General features: G+C 39.0%; 1 protein-coding gene across 1 annotated transcript; it reads right to left on the bottom strand.

Moving 5' to 3' along the window:
• Positions 1 to 1221: 1221 nt before the first annotated feature.
• On the bottom strand, positions 1222 to 17129 carry slc5a5 (solute carrier family 5 member 5). Its single transcript, XM_023282295.3, has 17 exons — positions 16910 to 17129; positions 14647 to 15047; positions 13481 to 13546; positions 12642 to 12693; positions 12257 to 12324; positions 9781 to 9935; positions 9383 to 9523; positions 8042 to 8171; positions 7516 to 7604; positions 6642 to 6754; positions 6381 to 6451; positions 5842 to 5928; positions 4273 to 4466; positions 3876 to 3973; positions 3509 to 3591; positions 2898 to 2987; positions 1222 to 2644 (listed from the first exon to the last, which is right to left on the bottom strand). Exons 1-17 carry the CDS (start codon positions 16917 to 16919, stop codon positions 2528 to 2530), a joined length of 1965 nt encoding a protein of 654 aa, XP_023138063.2. The 5' UTR covers positions 16920 to 17129; the 3' UTR covers positions 1222 to 2527.
• Between the last annotated feature and the right edge of the window lie 4591 nt (positions 17130 to 21720).

Here is a 21720-nt window from a genome sequence, read left to right as displayed (position 1 = left end):
TTCTATCTCCGGGCTGCACTCCTGACGCAGAGCATGATGGAGCAAACTGCGGAGCCGCCTCACAACAACAACAGCCCGGCTGGCAATGAACCGCCCGCCTGCGGCCTCCACAGCAAACGCCTGAAGGAGCTGGAGAATGCCGCCCTGCAGACCACTTTAATATCGCGGATGGAGACGGAAACCGGGGCGGACGCCGGGAGCTGGACGGAGCAGCAGCCCGGGGAAGGTGAGCAGTCGAACGGCTTGTCCTTGAACCACCGCTCGGCCCCTCCGCAGCCCAACACGGACGCCGAGACGGAGGAGCCCGGGACGAACGTGGCCAAGGAGCGGGTGGAAGAGGAGCGGACGCTGACGGACCATTTAAACAAACGACTGCTTTCTTCGTTTCTGGAAAAACTTAACGAGCGGGACCTGGCGCTTCCCGGTGTTCAGCGGCTGGACTGTGCTGTAGCCGACGAGGACTCTAACAGGGCCGCGGACGAGTGGTGAAGCTCCGGCTGAAGACAACAACATGGAGGAGCCGAGAGATCCAGGACCAACGTGCGAGAAGCACAAGATCAGAGACAGACATGCAGCCAGGAGGCCTACCAGCTTATTGTAAGAAAGGGAGGAAGATATGTTTACTTTTGTATTGCCAGAATGGATGAAAGATTACGAAAAATGCAATAAATGACCATCATGTGATATGAAATGCTTTTGTACTTCTTGATTGCGTGAATATGTGGCAGCCATGATGGATGCAGCCATGTGTGCTCAGAAAGATCATGAAGGGACTTTTAAGTCATCACCAGGTGTCAGCACACACCAGAATATACCTAAATACACTTTATAGTGGGATAGAACTAAGTTTCTTGTTCTTACTGAGATGAGCCTGGAAATTGAGAATACAGATGTTAAATGGTGGTAAAAAGAAAGTGTATTACTAAATTAAAAGTTTCGTTTTCCAAAAGTGAAGCGCCAGGGGTAGGTAGCTTATCTGAATGGCTGAAAAAAAATGTCGTTTCAGGTATATTATTAGTAGAGGGGCTTCCAGTTCTTTTATCCTTAAAGGTTATATGAGCTATCAACTAAATTACCCAAGGAAATAAATATAGTATCTTTATTTATCTGGTGTGTAGTACAGTCTAGTATATTCCCAAAAAATGCAGCCAATTTCCAGTACACTAGCTGTTGTTTGTTCACATTGAGTGATTTTATGCATGAAAGCAGTCAGAGACGTAGAAATGTGGAATATATTTTATTTGTCATTGTTCGAAATGCTGTTTAAAAGTCGAAAACCTACATGAAAAAAGACAGAAGGGGTTTCTTTCACATTTTATATGGCAAACTGCTAAAAAAAACCCAAAAAACTGTCATTTGTCTTGGGACAAATTCAATAATTACATTCAACATCTGGGAATCATAGGATACAGTAAATGCTTAACCACAGTGTAACAGCATCGCAAATGTAGAGTGACAGCAGAACCTCCTTCAGGTATCAAAAGAGTGACATTTACTTAGAAATTCAACATTTAATTAGAAGACAAACATTTTGTTTCAGTGTAAGAGTAGCAGCCACATAAATATGAACAGTCGCAAATGGGCCGAGTTTAGCAAAAATACTTTTATTCGCCTCTCTTCTTTTGAGAGTTACACTTGTGGATTAAAATGTTTCTGGCAGTTTTAACATGTTCAACATAGTAAAGTGTAAAGCTATTACTCAAAATCCCTCCACGTTATATATATGTAACACTAACTATAAAGTTGGAGGATCATTCCATTAAACTGAAAGCAGAGGCTTTACCGTTAATGTCCAAACACAGACTCAGTTTACCTGCTACCTGTCACAGACCTGCTAACAGTGGCTGAAGGGCAGGTGTGCATTGTTTCAGATAGGGAACATACCAGAGGGAACGTCCTGATGACAAGCTTTCATCACATCAAGTGGTACTTAATTACGGTCTATACTTGCAGTTCTTTGGCACAGTAATAAAGGCCAAAATGTAACTCCACATGTACGGCAGCTTAGGAACCTGTACAAAACACTGTCTGACTTGCAATGATAAATTAATCCTTGCAACGTTTCAGTGCTTGACCTTCATCCAGCAAATGCTTTGGTGCAAAACCACAAGCCATCTTTAACAGTGAGTGTCTCTGTTTTTCTCTTGTGATGTTTCATACCTCCCAAGCCTATGCAGAGTTTGTTCATTGGGGGCAAAGTCGGAGCCACTCTCTATTTAAGTTGGTTTCTGGCTCAGCACCACACTATTCGTTGGATGAAAATCTAGCACCGAAACATTGCAATAATAAATCAATCATTGCAAGTTTGTACTTGTGGGATATGCTTGTCCCCCTCCTATTCATTTGCGTTATGTAATAGATGTGTGAAGAGTTCCCTTGGGTTTAAATCACAGCATAGGAACCTACAAGAAAAACTTATCAAACTAAGGTGTTGAATGAAAGAGGAAAAAGACCCGACTGAAATATTACTGCTGCTACTCATTGATTGATTGATTCACGCTATTTGGGGTAAATGTGATTCCAACACCTAAACTCCAGGCAATGACTTAATATTCCCATCATCTGTTGGTTTTTGCTTTTCATTTCTGACTTTATACAGATCCATCAAAGGGACAATCTGTGGTTTATCTGCCGCCTTGAGTTCCTGCAAAAAAGACCAAAATTCTGGTTTTAAAACAGCAAAACTAATGGATGTTAATATTCTTCAGTGCACACATGAACTAATGGCAGATGCAAATATAAAGAACAGCATGTAATTCATGACTTGATCCTCATAACTTTCTGACATTCTAATATTAACCATCCACAAAAAACATCCTCTACATTTTACTCTGACATTATTCACTTACGACAGTTTGTAAAGTAATAATCAGGGATCATAACAGAGTCTTTTATACCTTTAGCTGATTATTCCTACTCAAGATCTCAGATGTATCCTGGCAAGGAGTGCAGGGAAGGCAGGAAAACATCCTGGACATGGTCCCAGCCTTAAAACGAGCACAGACAGCACATTTGTACATGGCACGTCGCAATTTTGCTCAAAACAGACAAATTCATAACTCAAAGAAAAAAAATCATCAAATGAAAGGGAAGCCCTATTATATGCTACTGTTACATCTAGAGACATGGTTTTATTAAAATTTCAAAATAGGTATTTTGCAGTTAGTCATGCATTTAGAGAACTATATGACTTTAGATTGTGGAAGGCAGTGGGAGCACCCAGTAGAATAGAAATTTATTGAGGGAATCTGCACATTGCACAGAAAGATTTGAACTTACACAATTTTACAGCCCTAAGTGTGATTTAACGCAACATAATAAACTGACATATGCGAACAAATTTCCTCCAAAATGGCAGGAATATGACACTAAATATAAAGCTAACTAAATGTGTGAGTGGGAGAAAAACACAAGAGACACCTTTTAGGTCTACGACCACCATCACTCTATACTATTAAGGTGCATCTATAAAAAATCACAGGCCCTAAGCTTGTAGTATAATACTCACGCTGTGGTCTGACGGGACCTCCTTCGTTTTTTTCAAGTCCCACCACAACAAACCCTCTTTAATATGACTTATCTTTGTTGGTCCTGTGGTAGAGAAAAATAAAATCTGCTCAGCTATCAGCAAAACAATGTAATACTCCCATACAGCACCACTAAAGATGGAAGCTTACAAGCTTTTATTGCACTGCAATAATGTTGGATGGCTTTGGATGTGGCTGTAAATGTAAATTTCTGGTGAGTGAGTGTTATTTGTGTCACAGAAGTTCTGAATAATCTCTCATTGTGAATCAGCAGTTTTCACTTTGCACAAATACACCAGCAGCCTATTTCACAGATCTTTGTGTAGTAAGATTTTTTTGTCTTTTTACCTGTTGCATAGCTCACTATTGCCCCGACGATGATGACCGAACTGGTCGCCATGGCACCAAAGTAGAGGTAGGACACGGAGTAGAAGTTATGCAGGCCCCTAGTTTTGGAAATGAGAAGAGAAAGAAAATTGTTCCCATTTTTTGTGGAGTACTGTATCTTATTTCTTTCCTCTTTTGGTATCATAGCACTTTAAAATATCACTTCAACTAAAAGCTTAGTTACACTAAAACTAATCACAAAAAACAAGCTAAATCTGTCAGTATTCAAAAAGTGCAATGTTGATTGATTTTTCTTTTTAGCACAAACTGTCAGCAGGATTCTTGTTCCATAAACACACAGAATATAATCCAGTGTAAACAACAGGATTCTAAACTGACAGTAGTTGAACTCACTGACCCAAAGTCATTGCGGTGAAGCGAGATGGAGATGGAGGGTTGGTCCTGGTTGGAGCTACTGTTCAGGGTCATGTTACACTCATGCGTGAAGCTGGGCAGGACACCCATGGTCTCCTCACTGGGTGGGTAAAGAGTTGAACCTACAGCCAGCCACATAGACACACAGAAGCCCACTGCAATCCCTGAGAAGGCCCCCTGGAAGACATTTCAACATCATCTGTTGAAATGTTGTTGAGCATCTATAGCCAAATAAGTAGTGCCTGAGACTTGTTTATCCAATACGTTAGTTTTTATCCCATTTGCATGCTCTGATGTGCACATTGGATGCATGGAGAAGACGCTAACTGCCTGTTCAGCTTGGAGATTTGGTGATTTCAGTTATTTTTGACAAATTTCTCTTGACTTCTTCTGCAAGCAAAAGACAGCGATCTGATAAAACCTGTGTAATTAAAAGAAAAGAAGACAACAGTGCCAGTTGTAAAGCAGCCTGTCTGTATTCTTGATTTATATTGTAACAGGAAAGATGTGAAGAAAAGAGTTTCCTCATGGTATGTAGTAGGAACCCAGGATACTGCATGTTGGCAGTAACACGTCATATAGATGCGAGGCTGTTTATCGGATGTGACACATATTTGGACCTCAATAAACAGAAGAAATTGAGGAAGTAAACGTGCGTTCCAATAACTTTCAAGAAAAACTGTTTGGTTAGTGGAACAATGTAAAGCTGCTGAGGGGTGAAAGTCAGGTGCTCCAGTGTGAAGCGCTGAATGTTGTTTAAGTTATTGGTCTGATATGGTTTTGTTTAGTCGTGGACAGTTTTAGACTTCTGAGATTCAGTAAGGAAGTAACATGGAAAATACAAAGTTTCCTTAATAGATAAAACAAGCTTATTGGCCTTCTCACACAATGTCATTGGAGGTCAAACATTTGGCACAAGTTAAACAAAAACTGAATAGTCACAAGGAAACAGAAACTGGTGCCATGCTCAAGAGAAATTCACATGAATAGATTTACTGTTTTACATAGATAACAATTCATTCCTGACTTCTAGACATCTTGGCAACAAAACTGATGCTGGCAGCATGTTGTAACTAAAATATTAGACTTGGCAGGGAGGTATGAGAGAGGTGACGTTGTTCAGATTAACTTAAAGATAAAACTAAAGATGTAAGAAAACACATTTTAACGCTTTGTGGCTGTAAAAGTCAGCTAGTCTGATGAATACAGATGGATCCAAAATAATAATTTTCCCACATAGAAATCCTCCTGATAAATTTTGTAGCATTTAAAGGTAAGTGGGTTTAGTTAAGGAATGGATGGTAAAGCACTGAATGCATTCTCATTTATGTGAGAAACTGTGAGAGAAGGATTCAGTCTTTTCACAAAGTATTTTGCAATTCAGTCCAAGATCTCTTGCTAAAGTTTTTGTTAAAAAAATAAATAAATTTTTTTTAAAAAAATACACGTCAAGCCATTATTTGAGTACTCTGACCTTTACATGAGGATTTAAAGCATATTATGGACATGCCTTATAGTTTTTATATGAAACAGCAGATCATCAGTCACTCACCAGTCTGTTTGTTGCTGGGACAAACATTCCCAAAATAAAGACGCCCAGTAACGGACCGCTGACCACTCCCATGACAGTAAATGATCCCTGAAGAGAGAAGACAAACTCTGGATAATCAACCAAACAAATAAGACTCTATTACAGAAGACAAAACTAATCTTATACAGTAGTTCAGTATGAAGACTCCCAGAGGTCAGAAATTGAGTAGATCAACTAACCAGAAAAAGTTCTTGAGTTCAAAACGTCTGTATTTGGATCACTTCTGTTTATCTTATATAATTTCTAAAAAATCCTAAAGTTTAACTTAAAAAAGAAATTGTGAAAAAAAATTAAATAGTAAAACAGAAATGGCAAAAATAAACTATTATTCTATTTATTCTGTGTTTCATAATTTCATCAGCTACCTGCAGTTGTGACAATTCATATTATGTTTCTTGAAAAGCTCTATTATTGCTGCATTTTTTTTTTTTTTTAAATTTTTTTTACAAATATGAGGGTCATATTTACATCATATAGTATAATAATATGTAGATATTTACCTGAAGAACTCCCCAATCCAGGAAGGAGGACAGAGCAGCTACAGTGATACAACCAAATCCATATAGGAATGCTTGGAGAAAAGTCGTAAACCATGAATAAATGCAGTCGAACTGTGCAAAACATGAGCAATAGCATTTACCTGGGACTACCACTATTACATGTGTGTCATGAGTGCCTCAGGTTTAAAACAAAAGTGAAATACGAGTACTTAATAATATATTAATAAGTTAATATTCAGCAGTCAGTGAAAATCAACCTACATAGTCCTTTAGAAACAAGGATCAGTTTCTTCTGTGACATGTGGAGCAGATGAGGTCGCAGCAGATCCTCCATCGTCACGGCTGCCATGGCGTTGATGCTTGTGGATGCCGTGCTATTCAAAAGACATAGGGTGTTTACATAAAACAAATGTAATCCTTTATTCCCCAGTAATAAATATCAGAGCTACAGTAAGTGCAGGTGTCTGCCACCATATTTTTGATACAGAAAACACTTTTTTTTCAACTGTACACATAGTGCATTTAATAGCCAACATTTTGTTCACTGCAGTGGTACACTCATTTCTCAGCAAAAGTCCCTCATTCAGAATTGTAATTAGGGAAAAGTACAGGGGCTACAACAGTCCGCTAGTTTCCAAAGAATCACTGTATACATTTGTGGTAAGGGAGGTTTAACGGGGCAGAAAAAATAAACAAGTTCTCTGTATGAATTTGTTATCATATTTTGGACCAATCTCAGTTTTTAGTGCAATATTGGACAATTTTCCCTCTTTAAACTTAAAAAGTCGTTCAAAAAAAACTGCCAGAAAAGTTAAGAGTCAAAATGTTGCAAACATCTTGTAGATATCTGAAATGGAGTCCAAAAAGACACTGCTTTTCTTTGTGAGGGGTCAAGCCAAAAAGATTACATCCTAAATATTGTGGTATAAAAGGTAAAATAATTCACTGTCAAATGTGGTGGAACTGAAGCATGAAGACACAGAACATATATTCAAGCAAAGTACAAGCTACTCAATTCAAGACCTGACTATAATATTTGAGTAAATGTATTTAGTTACATTCCAACGCTGATCCCCTGTATCATGATGGAAAAGCCTGACTTAAGTTAGGTTTAGAGACAGATAGACTGACTTACCTCAGAGTCCCACTGTATGCACAGGCAAGGAAAAGACCTGGGAAACCTGGATAATTATTGAATATGTCCAACACAAAGTACGGCATATACTTCATCAGACGAGCACGGAGGTAAAAATAAACAAGTTCAAATTAGTGTGTTTAATATTAGTGCAATTGTTTTTCCTGTTTACAAAAAACTTCAGCTTTCAGCACAGTTTGCTGAGTAAATTATGCTCAGCACTGAGCACTGACCTGGGAGTAAACAGCTAAAATTAACATTTTTTAAATTATTTTTGTAAAAAAAATGATCAAAGCTTTTTTTTTTCTTTGTAGTTTATGGCACTATAAAAAAAAAGTGCACGAAAGCCATGCTTGAGTTCTCTCTACTTCTAGCCATTGTTGTGCTGTTTCAGTAGAGGTGCAGGACATCATGTTGCTGTGTGAATAGTGAACCACAGTGAATAGAAATGTGACAGAAGAAAAGCTCCCCAGAAACTGCTTGGAAGTCAGAAAATTAAAACTAGTATCAGTGCTAGCTTAGGTACCAGATCAGGGGCAGAAATCCTCCCAGACTTCAGCGGATCACAGTTGTTGTAATAAGCAAACATGACGATGCCGCATGCTGTTGCACTGCTCACAATGAGGTACAGACCCACTTGATTCACAAACAGCGCCCTGCAATCAAAAGCAAATATCATTAGAGTGACTCAAGGTCACAGTTTCCTCTATTGACTCACTAACCTGGTGTGGGAACAAAAAAAAGGTGTCAGCTGATATGGAGCAGTATTAATGTTCATGTATTCATCAAATAATGAATTCATACAGTTACAATGGATTACATGACGATTGAGAGTCTCAGTTTACACTTACGTTTACACTGTTCATCATATGTCAACATAACACAGTGCTAACATGGGAATATCATCATGAAATTTTATAGAAGCCATGCTGAAACATGATATCAGATGTTTTGTATGCAGGTTTGTCTTTTCACTTCCAGGAAATATGAAACATGTCACCCTAAAACAAATAACACGAAGACACAAGATGCCTGTGTAAATAATAAAACCATGTAGAGTTACAATGATCGTGAAACATTCCACCTTGTATATAAACAAAATAGCAAGAAAAACGTCTGTGACTTCTTATTGTGCTGTACCTGCAAGACCAAGGACAGTAAAATTATGTATGTCCTGTGGCAAATGACTTCGAATCAGTGAGTCTGCATCATAAATTATTTTATGAAGCTATAATTTTGTGAGTTTAGCAGCCTGCTTTTGAATTTAGAGGACCGGAAATATTAGCAGGATAGCATGACATCTGAATGGAATGAATATGTGCAAAAATAATATTAACACATGATGAAGACATGTAACAGAGGCGACGTAATTTGTCATTGTTGCATCACTGAACTGTTGTGTGAAAGAAGTGTGAGATTTTATGAGTGTTTGAGGAGAATCAGACCAGAAACTAAAAGGTGCACTAGAGACTAGAGAAACCAGAGAGGTACAGCTAATAAGCAAACGTTATCACAACGTATGACGACTGAAACTCAGCTTTCAGGACTCCTTAGTACTTTACTCTGAAAGCAAAAATGAGTCAATCTTTTCATTTCATTTTCATGGCTTGTTCACATTTTGTGTCATCTCGGTGAATGTATTTTTTTGTTTCAATGAAATCATATTAAACTTGATAAAGGAGTTTGTTAAATGCAGTGGTTGGTTATCAAACTTGTGAGAACACAAATATAAATGCTCAAATGCATCTTCAGAAACAATAGGAGGATGCTGCATTGTTGTTTAACTCAGCCTAAAAAAAAAGAAAATTGCTAAAAGAGTAAATGCTGAAGTGAACTTTATCCAACTGTAAAGCAGGTCTCCACTCACAACTGAGCCGCTTTCTCTGTTCTGCAGGAGATGTAGCGCTGGACTTGTGCTTGGTTGACTCCATACATGGACAACCAAACCATCGCTCCACCGACAGACAGGCTCCAGAAGGTGTAGCGACTCCGAGGGTCGGCGTCAAAACTGATGAAGAACATCACAACTGACTGTTAACAAACGGTCGAGTGCAATACATGGGTCACATGACAATTCAGCAGTCTCAGTGGCACAGCCAGCTACTAGTGAAGTAAATTTTTGTGTGAACAATCTGGTAGTTTTTACTTTCAATCTGTTTTTTCATTAAAGCTACTACCAGCCTGAAATATTTGCAACTGGTCTGTGATGTGCCCTCACAGTGACATGAATGTAACCAAGTAGTTATGGGCTGAAAATGTTATTACTCGTCAAAATTAATGCGTGATCCATTGTTGGCGATCTCCAGCACCCGTGCAGGACTTCCGACAAGAACTGTGCCGTGGATGAAAATGGCCACGAAGCCTGAGAGCATGACAATGATCTGGAACACGTCCGTCCAAATTACAGCCTTCATGCCGCCCTGCACACGGACGATGGAGGAGACAGACAGACAGACAGACAGATGGGCACAGAGTGAGACAAACAGACACGGTGTATAATGTGGTCAGCTTTTATGCTATTACATAAGAATTTGTCTTTAAAACTGAACTTGGTGTTAAAAACCACCTATAGCTATTATATATATTAAAGTTATGTTTTTGGCCTTTAATGTATATGATAAAGGAAGGAGAGACAGGAAACATGGGTAGAAGAGTGGGGGAATGATATGCAGTAAATGGCCATTGGCTGGATTCAAACCCATGCCTGCTGTGTTGGGACTATAGCCACTATAGCAGTGGGTCCACTGCTCTGCCAGCTGAGCTATACAGGTGCCCTAGAATGTTACATTTAACATCCATATTTGGTGCATTTAGCCTTTTGTCACCACCGTCAACTGAACGTACACTATATTGCCAAAAGTATTCGCTCACCTGCCTTGACTCGCATATGAACGTAAGTGACATCCCATTCCTAATCCATAGGGTTCAATATGACGTCGGTCCACCCTTTGCAGCTATAACAGCTTCAACTCTTCTGGGAAGGCTGTCCACAAGGTTTAGGAGTGTGTTTATGGGAATTTTTGACCATTCTTCCAGAAGTGCATTTGTGAGGTCACACACTGATGTTGGACCAGAAGGTCTGGCTCTCAGTCTCCGCTCTAACTCATCCCAAAGGTGTTCTATGGGATTGAGGTCAGGACTCTGTGCAGGCCAGTCAAGTTCATCCACACCAGACTCTGTCATCCATGTCTTTATGGACCTTGCTTTGTGCACTGGTGCACAGTCACGTTGGAAGAGGAAGGGGCCAGCTCCAAACTGTTCCCACAAAGTTGGGAGCATGGAATTGTCCAGAATGTCTTGGTATGCTGAAGCATTCAGAGTTCCTTTCACTGGAACTAAGGGGCCAAGCCCAGCTCCTGAAAAACAAGCCCACACCATAATCCCCCCTCCACCAAACTTTACACTTGGCACAATGCAATCTGACAAGTATGGTTCTCCTGGCAACTGCCAAACCCAGACTCATCCATCAGATTGCCAGATGGAGAAGCACGATTGGTCACTCCAGAGAAGACGTCTCCACTGCTCTAGAGTCCAGTGGCGGCTGCTTTACACCACTGCATCCCACGCTTTGCATTGCACTTGGTGATGTATGGCTTGGATGCAGCTGCTCGGCCATGGAAACCCATTCCATGAAGCTCTCTGCTGAAGCACTGTTCTTGAGCTAATCTGAAGGTCACATGAAGTTTGAAGGTCTGTAGAGATTGACTCTGCAGAAAGTTGGTGACCTCTTGGCACTATGCACCTCAGCATCCGCTGACCCCACTCCGTCAGTTTACGCTGCCTACCACTTGGTGGCTGAGTTGCTGTTGTTCCCACACACTTCCACTTTCTTATAATACAGCTGACAATTGATTGTGGAATATTTAGGAGCGAGGAAATGTCACGACTGGATTTGTTGCACAGGTGGCATCCTATCACAGTTCCACGCTGGAATTCACTGAGCTCCTGAGAGCGACCCATTCTTTCACAAATGTTTGTAAAAGCAGTCTGCATGCCTAGGTGCTGGATTTTATACACCTGTGGCCATGAAAGTGATTGGAACACCTGATTCTGATTATTTGGATGGGTGAACAAATACTTTTGGCAATATAGTGTATGTGTGATCTAAGTGAAACAGTGCATTTCTTCAAAGGTTATGATGCCTGAAATTCAGTTTGTAATGTCATACCCTTAATCTTACAAAAATAATTGTTGGTTGGCTGTGTGCTTCCAACACCAGGCTAAACCTACATCAATCAGTCAGTTCTTATATTAGACAAAAATTTGATATTTTTTAGGTTTCCTGTCTACATGGGGTCCAAAAGATGATTTTCCTTCTTAATTCATTCAAAATATCCTAAATAAAATGCAACATTTTACTCTTACATTCAGCAGCTTCTGGTATTAAGTTACAAAGTACGACGAAATTGTAATCTGAATACTTTAAAGTAACATAATGTCACCTCTCTGATCCCAGTTAAGAGAGTGGAAGGTGGTTCAAATTAAATCATTAACCAGTTTTCTGTAATTCCAGGAATCATAAAAGGGCTCATTAACATCAATCTTGCTGCTGAAACGCTGCAGATGTTTGTTTCATTGCAGCAACTTGTTGTACATATCCACCTTATGATTAAAGGGATGAGACTTGTTCGAAATATAAAGCATTTTAAAATAAACATGCCAATCTCTGCAGAGACCAGTGCTGTTTGTTAATGCACAACTGCTCCAATGAATGATGAGAATATTAATAATAAGTTTTTACCACTGTGGTGTACACAGTGCAGATGATCCCAGTAGAAAACAGAGACACCCACATATTCAGTCCAGTAGCTGCAAAAACACACAAGTTTTCAGGTTACATAAAACAGAAATGTATGTTTTTTTTTCCAGATGACCAAAAAATGACAAACTAAATATGATTTTCTCTTGCTAGCATGCGTGGATAAAAAATGTTTAAATTTTATAGAGGAATTCATTTATCAAGGAAATACAGAACAAAAAACTGCAACTGAACTGAAGATTTGTGGTAGTTCATTCAAACGGATTGAATGATTAAAAGAAATGTGGAAACTACAACCAAAATACCAAAAGATGAAAACATGTCATTATTTTATGCAAACAGAGGGTCTACAGATGATCTCTCCTACCTTGGTTGAGGATTAAAGCTGGAGCGTAGATGACAATCCCTGTATAAAGCAGCTGAGAAACAAGAAACACAAGAAAATCACTAAACACACCAACAAACATTGATGCCTGAAGCAAACTGAGACTGAGCCTCACTAAACAGTACACAAGTGAGTGTATTATCTGTTAAATGTCAAATGATTCGTCAGTATATCATCTTTCAGTCATGGCTTTAAGCTGAGCAGCAGGGTGTTTGCACAGTATTCATTCACTATAGTAAAAATACAGGCGTCACAGTAAGAACTTTTCCTTTATCGACATGATCGGCATGTAGGAAACCAAACATCTGGAGAGATGTTTGGTCATTCTTTTTTTCCAGCTGCTCTTTGCCACAGGGGTTGTGTTGCTCTACTTTTTAAATTTAAATGCCTCCAAGGTGTTCTACTGGATTCAAGTCAGGCGACAAACTCACCAGGTCTCTGCTTTCGTTCTTTCTTCAATAGAACCTCTTCTATGATTTTGGCAGTGTGCTTTGCATTGTTATCATGCTGGAATATTGATTATTTTTTGTAAACATGTTCATGCAGTTAGGCTATTTTGAAACCAGTGTTTCAGTGGTCACATTTGTGTTCACTGTTTTCCATTGAGTTTCTACTTTGGAACCAGCATTTTCTGGGAAATCTTTCTTAAGTATTTGTTTTAGGTGAAACGTTCAATTTGTGTGAAATAATGCGATTAGAGAGATGATTCAATTCATAACCTGTTGGCATTTAAATGATATTGTGTGGGTTTGCACTTACTTGTGCTATATTCTGTGTATCTGACAACACTGAGTGACAGAGAACATCAGAGTCTGTCTTACCGTTGCAACAAGAAACTGGATACTTCCCAGCAGCTGCATCCCTCTGCCAAACCTCATCTTCAGATACTGTGACAGGCAGACGGCTGGAGTTAGAACATCACAGAGTATCTCTGCACACGTCTCTCATCCTTCTTCACCTCCTATATTCAACATGTGCGATGACCCGCAGGTGCATTTCAACCGAGATATCCTTGATCCTATTTCCACACTGCAATTTCTTACAAATATGTCATCCAAATTGGTTTTGGTTTAGTTTAATACTCATTTCTCTGATATAATTCTCCTTTACATAGAGCAAAACGACAATTTGACCATTAAAAACTAACACAATGCTCTTGTTCATTGGGTAATATATTTTCGAACAATACAAACTGATATTTTCATGTTTGCAAACAGATTGCATAAAACTGAAATATATGGGTTTTTTCTAGATGACCAGAACATGACAAATTAAATGTAATATTCTATTTCTAGCATGGTTGGATATAAAGTGTGGATGTTTTATAGAGCAATTCATTTATTAAGGAAATGCACAACATAAAACTGCAACTGAACTGGATTAGTGGTAGCTAGTTTAAACTTTGAATGAATACATTTTATAGAAGCCAAAGGAAATTGGGTCAAGATTACTATCAAAGATCTGCCTTAAGCCATATTAACTCTGATTTAAATTGCAATGAGCTGCTCTGTGTTCGCTGAAAGTCCAACAACTTTTGTTTAAATGAGTTTAGTCTTGCAATATGTATGTCGGAGAGTGGTCAAAAATAGCTTAAAGCGGCTTTAAGTTTTGATTTGCAGTGTTTACAGTGATTTATTATGTATTTTATTACCGCAAGATCATGATTTTGATCATAAGCTTGAGAATTTGCTTGTGATCTTGGCACATGTGAGATACATTTTACAGTCTAACAGTGTAATATTAGGCAGAAGAACAGTATAAATGTAATAACATAACTAAATCTGATGTACTGATTTGTTAAAGAACGATAAAACAATTATTATTTTCTCAAATAACAATAGTTATTATTTCGTCAATTTAAGATCAGTAGAATACATTTTCTGTCTGTGTTTATCTCTATGTTGCTTTCTCTTCAGTCAGCATTGTTTTAATATATTACATTCAATTCTTGATATAGCTGGTGCAATAAGCGGACGCTCGTTCTGACCTGATTGGTGCTGGTGATGCCAAGTCGAAAGAAAACTGGCAGGAACAGATAAGCAGTCAGCAGGGAGTTGATACTTTGGCCGAGGCACATGTAGAGGAATTTAAATCCGTAGCGAAGAGCTTCAGCAGGAACACCCAGAACCTGGACGGCCGACATGAAGCTGGCACAGAGCGACAGCCCCACCGGCACAGCTGGCATGCTGCGACCGCCGGTGAAGAAGTCATCGGCACTGACGTCCTTCGGCCCCTTCCTCAGGGCCTGGAAAAGTCCTATTGCCATGGAAACCGACAACATGGCCGCAAAGACTATGTAGTCAGCCGGGACGAAGCCTGGACTGGATGGCTCGCCGGCTAAATGATCTTCCATCATTTTATTTTTTGGAATCCAGATATTTGTTGGATCTGTCAAAGTGAATCGCATCATTTGCACATTTATTAGACAAGTAAAACTGGAACCCACTCAACGCTAAAAATGACCTCTGATAGTCTTATGGTCAGAACCAAAGGACAAAGTAGCAGCATTGCATTCTTACACTGAGGCAAAAAATAGAAATAAGAAATTGAACAGTTTGATCTTAATGGTTGGAGATACAAAGAATTTCTAATAATGTCGGGTGCATGCCCCATCTCCAACCAACAGTCAAAGGAAACAGGCATTTTCCAAGAATTAAAAACATCAATCCTCTTTCCCCTAACCCAAATTTCACCTAACTAGTCTGTTATGTGAACCTTTTTGCCAAAATTAAAAGCTTTCTTTAAACATGCTGCTGGTGTGTCTTTATTTTTGTGGCACTGGATCAGAAAGACGCTCACAAGGACTGATGACAAATTGTGTCTGCTTTGACCATTAATCCTCCAGGAGTACTGTCACATGAAATACAGTAATTAAATTGATATTTATTCATAAACATTTTCACCTGATTGAAACCTTTCTCTGTAGTTAGTTGTGTCTTTTGGCTATTGGTCATTTCTTAGTGTTTTCTTACAATTGCAAAAGATTCAAACTTGAAAAAGTAAGACAATTTCAAATTTTTACTTTTTTACGTTTCTGTTAAAATACTAAATCAGTGACATTGTTAGGCTTAGAATATTTAATGAATAGCCCAAGATCTTATTTATTTATTTATTTAGAAGGCTATAAGGTGTGGAGCAGGCTGCTGTTGATGGAGCAGCAGATAACTTAGGGTGTGCCACTGTCTTGTCTCTAAGCTGAAGTTCAGGAAGAAGGCTGACGAATTTTGGCAGAGTTGCCGACTTTCATGCTTTTGACACATGACTTTCGTTTTTAGGCTCTGTCTCACACTGCCCAAACAAATCTTACACCAAATCAGATGAAGCCTTAAAGCCCCTCATTTGTGAAAAAAAAAAGTTGCATGCAGTATGTTGAGAGAGCCTTTATCTCCATTCAGAACAACGTCTGCACATCAACAATGGTCCAGAAACATCACAGAAAGCAGCAAAAGACACAACTGTTGCTGTCCAGGGCATATATACAAAACATCTCTCTTGGAAGTTGAGCTGCAAAACTATAACTTCGCTGCAATGAGCACACTATCTGCAGGTGAGATTAACAAGAGTCACCAATGATGGTCTTCCAAGTTTTTGACAAAACATTAAGAAGAGGTGAAGTTTAGTTTGTTGCTTCCAGCTGTTTGGGAGTCGTTCCTCTAAGTTTATCAAAAACCTGTAGCAACAGACAGCAGAAGGATCCATATGAACATTTGGAAGTTGTTGTCATTAGATAATTTATAATTAGGCTCAACTTGGATATAATTTTTTGTCTTTTTAGTCAGCAGACTTTTCCCTTCACCAGCACCCACGTCTCTGCTCCCGGACTATTTAAGGCAGTCAAAAAACTGTTTAAAAACTATTTATTAGAGTGTATAATGAGTAGCAATAACTTATATAATGTTCCAGTCTCACTCCAGCTGGCAACACAACATTTATGCAATAAGTCGGTTTATTATCATTCATCAAATGGATTCCAACTAGTCTGGCTTGCCTACATTGTCATTGAAATGAATGTGAAACATATTAAAGCACAACAAGAAGGTGGGATCACCTTATGTCACTGGCAGCACCTTATGTCACATTGCATATCAATGTGAAAAAGGAGTGTAAATCTAAGTCATTCATACATTCACACATTAGGTGTAACTGTGTCTTCCAGCTGGAACCTGAAACAAAATAAAAGTGACCTGCTGCTGATAATAAATGCACTTTTTCTCTTTTAAAAAGTTGAATAAAGAGGTTCAAACACTCACCACTGTACATTCAGTTCAGCTGCCTGCAGTGACTGAGGCTGGAATGTCTTCTCTCTCTCCTTTTTTCTCTGACCTCTTGCTGCTGCTGCGGCTCCAAAACTCCTTTTGCGCAGGGCGCGTGTCCGAGTGCGTGACGCCAGAGCACATCAAGACGTTTTCTTTGCAGGTAAAGAGCTCAGGTGAGACGGAGAGGGGGGAAGAGGGGGGGACTGACGTCACGATGTGTGGCCAGAAAGAAAAAGGTGGAGTGATCGATGGTTGGTGTCTCCAGCTGATGCGCGCGGAGCCGATGGAGAATGGAGGGAGTCTGATGGTGTGCGTGCGTGCGTGCGTGCGTGTGCATGCGTGTTTTCACGTTTTTTTTTTCCTGCGTGTGCGTTCATGAATCTGTGCCAAACGAGGAAGGTAGAGAAAAGGTGAAAATAATGACTGAGTTTACGAGCAAATCTGTAGTTTTCTCAATGCGCATGACTGTACATCAGGGCCAAACTAACGCCATTAGGGTTTTTTAGCGAATGGATTGAGAAATAAATCAGTAATGTTGTCTTTAAAATGTAGCGAAAAATGTCATCACTATTTCCCAGAACCCTACAGGTGGACTTTGGATGTGTTGTGACTGACACACCAAAAATCCAAAGGCAAGACTGGATTCATCAGAACTATTAGGGGTTAATTTTTTTGTTGATGATTCACCAATTTCTGTTCAAAGTGTAAACATAATTCATCATTCTGTTTACCCTTTAAGTTTTTCGAATAGGCACACGTCATACTAATTACTGATTTATTTATTTTTCCATTCTTAAAAAAAAAAAAAAATCAAATCACTACCTTTACGGTGACCTAATGCATTTTATTTCTCCTTTCAGTTTCACTTCTCTCAACCCTATGCTTTGAGCAGGCTGTGTGGATGTGTACTTTAGCTTTTTAACAGTTTTAAGTTGAAAATTATTCTTCAGAAGAGTCAATAAAGTTACAGGCTGATGCTCATATTTCATAAAAGCGAGATAAAATGAACACAGAGTGAATGGCATCATTTGCAGATAAGTGACAATGAGAAGTGTTATTTGTACAGCTTCTGTCACACATGGAATGGTGTGCAAAATGATTATATAAACTATCAACAAAAAAAAATCTACTTTACACTTTACATTTTCTCCCTTCTCTTCTCTCTGTCTGCCTGGTTCTGTTACTGCATGAAGCTGAGCAAGATTGTTTCTGATTTAGAAAAAAAAAAGGACAGATGAACATGGATCAGAACTGGACTTAGAGGTAGAATCACCAATTTAAAACAGACACAGGAGGATTAGAAAGTCAGTGACTCCATGCTCTCAATGTTCACTTCTGTGGATGGTCCAGTGCACAAAACTTTGTTGTGCACTGAAGTGTTGCCAGATCTTGCGATAGAAACAAGCAACCAGCTCAATGGAAACAAGCCCAAAAACAGCCCAACAGCTGAACTGCCACATTGTGTAATGAGAGACCTCTTGAAACCAGGATAAATATATATTTATTTTTCTTTGCAGTAAACTGACATTAGATGCAGTCAACGTAAAAACTTTGAGTAACTTAAATTTTTGAACTGTGATTAAAATGAAAGACATATACATTATGCATAAGCAACAGTAAATAAACAACTACACTTTAGAAAACAAGCCCAAAAACCTGCTACCCACAACTGATGAGATTTGCAAGCGACTTTACAGGAAAACAAGCCCAAAGTCGCTTATAATAACTGGACTTGGCAACACTGATCACAGCGTTGCATCTCATGTTTAGAGAAGCTGTTGCCAACATTCCCCGACCAGCTGCATCCCGACAGACTTCTTCTAGATGTGAAACCACAGCTGGCACATAGATGAGCTGCTGATCTCATGTCACACTCCTGATATAACAGAGACAAACTGGTGCAGTGCTACAGCCACTTCTTCTTCACTCTGTCACCAGCAGGCCAGATTCAGACTGCACTGTTCAGTGTAGTTATTCTGAATCATAATAACTACACTCAACACAGATCATATTTCATCCTCCTGTGACAATATAACCTGAGCTATGAAAGTAGCTCATGTATAAACAGAACACATACATACAGAATTACAGTTTGAAGTTTGACTTTGAACCTGTTAGGTGTTGTTGCTGTTCTATTCGTACCTCTGGTGGAGATTTGTAATTGGTCTGCAGGGGTGTCCGTTTGTCAGCTGGTGTAAAATCAAAGTCGGATGATGACCCATCTCTGTCACTGTAGTTTATGTATAATGGGCAATGCTCATGATGGCCGGTCTGACTGTGCTTGAGTCTTAATCTAGTCTTCAGTCATTCACAGGCAGACATTTAGAACATGATTCACTCATTTATGAACAAAAAAGTTTCTCATAAAATGAATAAAAATGAATGAATTGCACAGAGAGTAATATGGTCCCATGTCGCTAAAGATCGGAGGTTCAATTTGGAAGGTTAGTGCAGCTGATGATGATTTCCTAGACAGTAGTTCTCCATTATCTCATCTGCTATCTTTTCTTCAGTCTGCTGCTTGTGACCTTGAACACCTGCCCACAGTGGCTCAGATAAGATGATCTTTGGCTGCCCTTTTGGAAAGCTGTTGCACGTTATTAGAAGTCTCCCATCAGACTGTTTCTCCAGTGGCCTCTCCTGCACAAAAGCAGTTAAATGCAGGTAACATAAATAACTTTAGCCTCAGTTTCAACTGGATCCTTATGAGCAAAATACAGGAAGAATTGGTTTATTTACAACTGTCAGACGTTATTGGCTCCAATTTGCAGTTTACTTAGGAAACACTCCACTCTTTTGATAGTTTCCTCAATCCACCATTAATCCAAGGTGAACAGAGTCTCCCATGTAAGTGGAACTGAAAATACAAAAATACACAAAATCCAACTTTGTGCCATTTTGCCTATCAGACTCTTAAAGTGATCAGAATCATTTTCTCTGACAGCATTTGTCTTTTTGAACTCCTCATCAATGATAGCTGTAGTTCACAAATATCTACAGGCTCATTTCTGCAAACACTAGTCCACAGAAACTCCTGCAGGTAAAACTGGGCAAACCTGACTGACAGCCTCTAAAGGACTTGTAAAAAAAAAAACAATTCCTTGAGGTGAGCATCATTAAGGAGAATACAAGGCAATGTTTCACTGGTACTCTCTGTCTATTCAAAGCATGCTGTGTAATTCTCTAACATATAAAATGTTTATTGTAATATTACCGTTCTGAATATTTCCTTTGAATATTGCTCACCAGTTGCCCTTTGTTCCATATAAAATGTGTCTCATTTAACAATTCACAGGCACAAAGGGGAAAATGCTGCTATATTTTTGCAGAGCTTTTAAAAGCTTTTTTTCTTTACAGCGTTTATAAGATGTGAAAGGTGGACAGTCTGATTTTTCTTTTGATGGTCTTACAAATATTGCTGTAGGCAGGAAGCAAAGTGTATAGTTTTAATAACAAATAGCACTTTTGAATCATGTTATTTTGAGTTTATGTAAAAAAAACTCACTGGATTTGTAGATTTTCCATGAGACTAAAAACATTCTAGGTTTAATTGTATGTCTGTTCATCCTGCTATTAAGGAGATACAGTTAGCTCCATCATCTATAACTCTGATGTCATAGTTCTCTGCCACCAACCATTGAATTGCTACTTTAAGGTTGTGGGTGAGTTACATATCTTGGGATATTGCTCATCAGAGTTGGGAAAATTGAGTGTGAGGTGGACAGATGAGCTGGAGTAGCATCAGCGTAATGCAGACATTGTACCAGACTGTTGTGGTGAAGAGGGAGCTGAGACAGAAGACAAAGCTCTTGATTTACCAGTCGATCTACATTCCATCATGTCCTGCGTCTGACTTATGTTACCACCACCCTTTAATCCTCTTAATTTGAAACCTGTATATATTTGAAATGAGAAACACTCCCCACTACTTCATACAGTTAACCTTTGGAGAGAAACTACATTTCTTGCAAACCATTACTGAGATTTAGTTTAGTTGCATAGAGAGTTTTTGGAGACACGGTTTGAGCTCAGAGAAGTGACTTCCTCTTAGTGTGTAGTAAGCCCCAACAAGTTCTGGCTAAAGGACCGGGCACCCATATATGTGTCCTGCAAAAAAATCGGGTACAAAAATATCCTGAAAGTTGTCTCTGCATGGCTAGTTCTTTCTCAATAAGCTGACTGCTTTGTGCCCATGTTCAAAGATGTATGTCAACATGTTGATCATGTTCTCTTCTGTCATATGGATTTTGGCAGCTGGACAGTCAGATGACGCTGTTTAAAAGGTAAAAGTAAAATTTCTCCTGTAGAAATGATAGCCTGGCCTGGTTAAAGGCTCCTTCAGCAGGTCATCTGTCTCCACTGCTATGCAAATGACACACAGCCCTTTATCTTTGATTCACCTGATTGCATGATCTCTATCAAAAAAGTTGTAAATTGCAGTTCAAAACTTAGTGCTATGATTGTTTAAAAGAGGCCAAAATTAGGATTTTGGTTGTTGGGTACAGGCCAGAAAAGAGAACCTAATTTTACTGTGTATTCTCTACACTACATCTGTGTCAGCAGGGTGATTTCTCACAACAGTATAAACATTAAAATACAGTCTGGAACTCTGATGAAGTTTTAGTACTTAAACATTACCGAGGTCACACGATTTCTGTTACGGGACAGTTGTGAAAAGCCCTTTTATGCTTTTGTTGACAATTTCGTCTCAATGAATGTAATATTTTTCACATGTTCCTAAAAAAACAACCTGCAACTGGTTGCAAACAATGTATTTGGGATCCTCACCAAAACCAAATGCTGTA

Source organism: Amphiprion ocellaris, chromosome 2, assembly GCF_022539595.1.
Source record: "Amphiprion ocellaris isolate individual 3 ecotype Okinawa chromosome 2, ASM2253959v1, whole genome shotgun sequence".
Taxonomy (NCBI): domain Eukaryota; kingdom Metazoa; phylum Chordata; class Actinopteri; family Pomacentridae; genus Amphiprion; species Amphiprion ocellaris.
This window is presented reverse-complemented; position numbering and strand designations above follow the sequence as displayed.

Bases quoted from the DNA above. Each gene is read 5' to 3' on its own strand.
- slc5a5 (XM_023282295.3), bottom strand. The intron at 6,755-7,515 runs GTAAGTCAGTCT...TCTTTTGAATAG, and splicing joins GCATACAGTGGGACTCTGAG to CACGGCATCCACAAGCATCA. The intron at 2,645-2,897 runs GTATAAAAGACT...TCTTTTTTGCAG, and splicing joins GTAGGAATAATCAGCTAAAG to GAACTCAAGGCGGCAGATAA.